The sequence below is a fragment of the Pteropus vampyrus genome, unplaced genomic scaffold (genome assembly GCF_000151845.1).
Source record: "Pteropus vampyrus isolate Shadow unplaced genomic scaffold, Pvam_2.0 Scaffold399, whole genome shotgun sequence".
NCBI classification, from domain to species: Eukaryota; Metazoa; Chordata; class Mammalia; order Chiroptera; family Pteropodidae; genus Pteropus; species Pteropus vampyrus.
Window position 1 is genome coordinate 412,785 of NW_011889180.1, and position 4,145 is coordinate 416,929.

A 4,145-nucleotide genomic window follows, 5' to 3' on the forward strand; every position below is an offset into this window, starting at 1 on the left:
GCTGGGTGCCAACCCAGCACCAGAGGAGACTGCTGGCCTGACGACCACGGCTCTGCTCCCTCGCTCGGGCGGTAGAAACTTCTAGTGCTGGATGAGGCTGGGGTCCACCTGTGCTCCCTCCTCTGAGTGCGGGGATGAAGAGAGAGAGCAGGCTCAGGCCGGCTCCGGGGTCAGCGCCACTGCCTGTTGCAATCCGCCACCCCAGGTGGGAATGACAAGACTGCTCTCCTCTCAGAGATGTCGCAAGCGAATCCACAGTGAGGTTCGGCGAGCTGACGTGGGGGAGGTGCTACAGTCTTAGTAAGAGCTCGACGGGGATGGCTTTTCTAGCTTTCTTCTGGAACTTCTTTCTGTATTTGGCCACACTAGCCTGGGCTATAAGGAACGAAACTGAATCAGAACATTTCCCTTCTGCCCATGTTTTTAGAGCTAGGGTCAAACTCCACCTTGGACCAGAGAGCCCTGATGTAAGCAGTTTTATTCCACTAAGAATGGGCCCTGTGGCCAGAAGGGAAGGACAGGAAAGACTGGGTTTAGGGGCCAATGTCAGTCCTGGGTGACACCTTTGGCCCTGGATTGCCACGATGCTGCTGTGCTTGGCCAAGGCTGCCCCCACTCCTGTGGCAGAGATGTCCAAGCCCCAGGAGGGCCGGGCACGTCTCTGACTGGGGACTGGTCCCAGGCTCAGGGTCAGGCCCCTTGGGTCTGCTGGAGGAGAGATCGTCATTCCCTCTGCAGAGCCTGGCAGAGCCTCGGCTGACACTCCTCCGAGTGAGACAGGCAGAGAAGGCACACACGTTGCCAAGTCACAGGAGACTCGAATGGTTGTTCTGTTTCATTTTACCAAATCACAATCTAGGGAGACAGGGAAATGTGGTGTCCCTTCGCTGGCTTCCCTAGAGGCACCCCACACGGGTGGCTCCCCTCCTGATTCTCCCAGAGGTGGCTCTCTTCCTAGCCGGGGGCTCTGCAAAGGTCAGGAATGGAGGAGGTGTGGGAGAAGTGACACCCTCGTCTCTGTCCACACAGCTCTGCACTGGAGGGAGGGACGCTTCTGCTCGGGCAGGGCAGAGGAAAATCCCAGGGAGCAGCTCTGCCTTGTGGGCCCCGGGGGCCGCTGCTGTGGCGCATTTAGGCCAGCACAGCAGCTACCCCACTGCTGCACTCGGTCTGCACCACTAGAGTGCACAGACCAAAACGCAGGTGGGGCCATTTAGTTCCTAACGAGTGCCACTGATTTCATCTTTGCCAGACTCCCCGCCTCCTTGGCTTTCCAGAAAGGGGTGGGGTGGGGAGATCTGCCCTAAAGGGTCGTAGAGCTACAGTCCACAAGCTCTCAGAGCTGTGCCCTGGAGAGCCAGAGGAAAGCGGAATCCAAACAGGAAGAGGGTCTGGCCCTGTGGCTGCCGTCCGTGTGTACAGCCAGATGGTGACAGACAGAATGCCCCCCCTTGCCTGCCTGCCTGCCTGAGAAGCAATGTGACAAAGAACAGCCTGCAGAGAAATGAGTGTATATTTCCTGCATGTTTTCTGACCTAGCAGCTACCCTCAGCAACCTTGGTGCCCGGTGTGTGCCCTCCCCAAGGCCGCTAGGGCCCACTTCTGGCTTCCCATGCTCTTCTATTACTGGTATGAGCTTGACCTCGACCTTTCAAAAGCAAAGACCTGTTTGAAAAATCTGGTACCAGCTGTGGATGCACATGCATGCAAGATTCCCACACTCCTTGAAATGCACGTATGAATCTCAGGCTAAGAGTGTGTGGCCCTTGGTGCTGTGAATCCTTAAGGCAAAAAGCATTGTTGGCTGCAGGCACTTCCTTGGTGTTCTTTCCAGAATGGAATTTCTTCCCATCTGGCATACTCGTTGTTTTTCTATAAATCCAGGGTGAATCCCTGACTGATATGAGCCAGTCTGACAGCCTTGGTGAGCTGGGGCAAGTCTTTACTGCCTCAGGCTCGTTAGTGGCCCACCCACCTTGATGGGGCCGGCAGCTGGGGGGTTCAGAGCCCTCTGCCATCCAACTATCCCCCAGCCCTTGTTCCCAAGCAGCTGAAAGGCTTGCTCCTACAAGGCCAGGCCCTACGGCCCCAGAGTGCACTCCGCCCTCTCCAGCACACCTGGGCTGCCCAAGGCCATTTCTTCTGGCTCATCCTTCCATTAGCAAGTAAGCATTTCAGTCATTCACTTCTCTGTGCCAGAAGAAAGAGAAAAGCCACCTTCTAGATGGACAGCTCACAGAGTCCTGGGAGATCAAGGCGTCCTTTCCCTGCCTGGGGCTGAGCCACCTTAGCTTTCTGCTTCTGCCACGGAGGAGGGATGCTCCGAAAGGGGATCTGAGGGCTGGCCTGCGCTCTGCAGGGGCCTCGGCTTGGCTGCTGCCCTCTGCTCCAGTCAGGTCTCACTGCCACCCTGTCCTTGCCCCTCAGGCCTTCCCTTCCTCAAGGAAGAGCCTTCTATTCCTCACCCTTCTCATGGAGGGCCCTGTCCCCACACTCGACCTATGGCAGTCCTGTCATCCAGCCTGAAGACTTCAGCTTGACCCCCAAAGGCTGACTTGGGGACAGAGAATGGAAACTGGAGTCCCTGGGCTATGGGACAGAGGGTGGGAACCTCAGCAGGGGTCTTGGGTCAGGATGTGGGAGCCTCCCTGACTATGGCCTCTGACCACCCACAGGAAGCTGGGCTCACTGGCAAGGAAACCACCGCATCCTGGGGAAACAAGAGAAGGAAGCTGGGCTGCCGCCACAGCCCCTAACTCCTTCCTTGCTTCGGTCAGACATGGCTGGAAACTTAGGATCCGCTGCAGGCAGGGTGTGCGCAGTGGTGGTGGCCTGAAGCCTGGGGTCCTACATGACACCCTGCTGCAAGGGCCGGGATGGAGCTGACTCAGGTATCGCAGGGGAGCCGTCCACAGTGCATGGGCCTTCTGTGACGACCTCGCAGCCTGGGGTGCGGCCAGGCCTGCAGGGCTTTGGTGGCTCACTGAGCGAGTGCTCCCCGGTGTTCTCTGGGACCAGTCTGGTGCGACTGCAGGGGGAAGCTGCTGCTGACGGGCCCCGAATCTATTTGACGCTTGGCTTCTGCATTAGTGGAAGAGCTATGTAGGGCCCTGTGCCTGGAGGTTGAGAGCCGCTCAGGGGGCAAAAAGACACCCCAGGCAAACGCCCAAGATTCGCTGGGGTTTCTCCTATTGACTTGCCTCCCTGGGCATTTTCCAGGATGCTGCTGTTGGAGGGAACTGGCGTCTGCCTGGGAGGGAGGTGCCGGGAGCGTACTTGCCTGGGAGAAGGGCCGCCTGATGTCTAGATGGAGCCCAAAGGGTGACCACCAGGAACACCACGGCCACCTTGGTGGCCAAGGACTGCCCAGAAACATCCTGTTTGAATTATGCTGTCTCTTGCCTGGGCTGCCTGCCATGTTGAGAGCTATTTTTAGCTTCTTGGTAAGGAAGGAAATGGCTGCCTAGTCTTCCACCTGTGAGATCTGACTCCAAAGCCCCCTGCTTCTTGGCTGGGGAGACACTGCCCCAGGGAAAGAATGGCTCAAAAGAATAAAAAGCGCAGGAAGATGAGGAAAGGGGGAAGTGAGGGTTTCTCACAGAGGTGAGGGGCCTGCGGGGTGAGCCAGGAGCCAGCGGGACAGCAACGGCCACCTGCCTCTTGCAGAGTGGCAGATCACTAATCCCTCACACTTGTGCAGAACTCCGGAGCTTAAGGGTGACAGCCCCAGTCCAGCATGAGACCAAGCACTGATGTTCCCAGGGTCCCTGAGGTTGGACACATCGGGGAATACTTACTGGGAGTGGGCAGCAGGCTGGCTCTGCCAGGGGTGGGCACCTGAAGCTCTGAGTGGCTGACCCGGAGGTCAGGGCCATCGAGGGGGCCTAGGTCATCCGTCTGGCCTGCAGGGGAGGAAGCAATTTCGGCCAACACCTCCAGATCCTTCAGGATAACCTGGGGGAGAAAAGCAGAGGATGATGGACAAGGATCTCCAGAGAGAGCTGTGGATGGAGACAGAGAGCTGTCTCCAGGAAGTGGGGAGGGGTCTGCAGAGGGTGGCGGGCTGCTGAGAGCATGGTTATAACAGTGCTCGGAAAATTCTTCAAAGGACTAGATTGAAGAGAACAAAGACAGGGAGTGGACAA

At 57.7% G+C, this 4,145-nt stretch overlaps 1 protein-coding gene across 3 annotated transcripts in view; it reads right to left on the bottom strand.

Moving 5' to 3' along the window:
* The window catches only part of VAC14 (Vac14, PIKFYVE complex component), a 115,897-nt gene that overhangs the window by 48,303 nt on the left and 63,449 nt on the right, over window positions 1-4,145 (bottom strand). For all 3 annotated transcript variants that reach the window (XM_023523639.1, XM_011380650.2, XM_011380651.2), the window contains exon 13: window positions 3,798-3,954. In XM_023523639.1, the coding sequence (XP_023379407.1) occupies window positions 3,798-3,954 (157 nt within the window). The remainder of the gene's footprint in view (window positions 1-3,797; window positions 3,955-4,145) is intronic.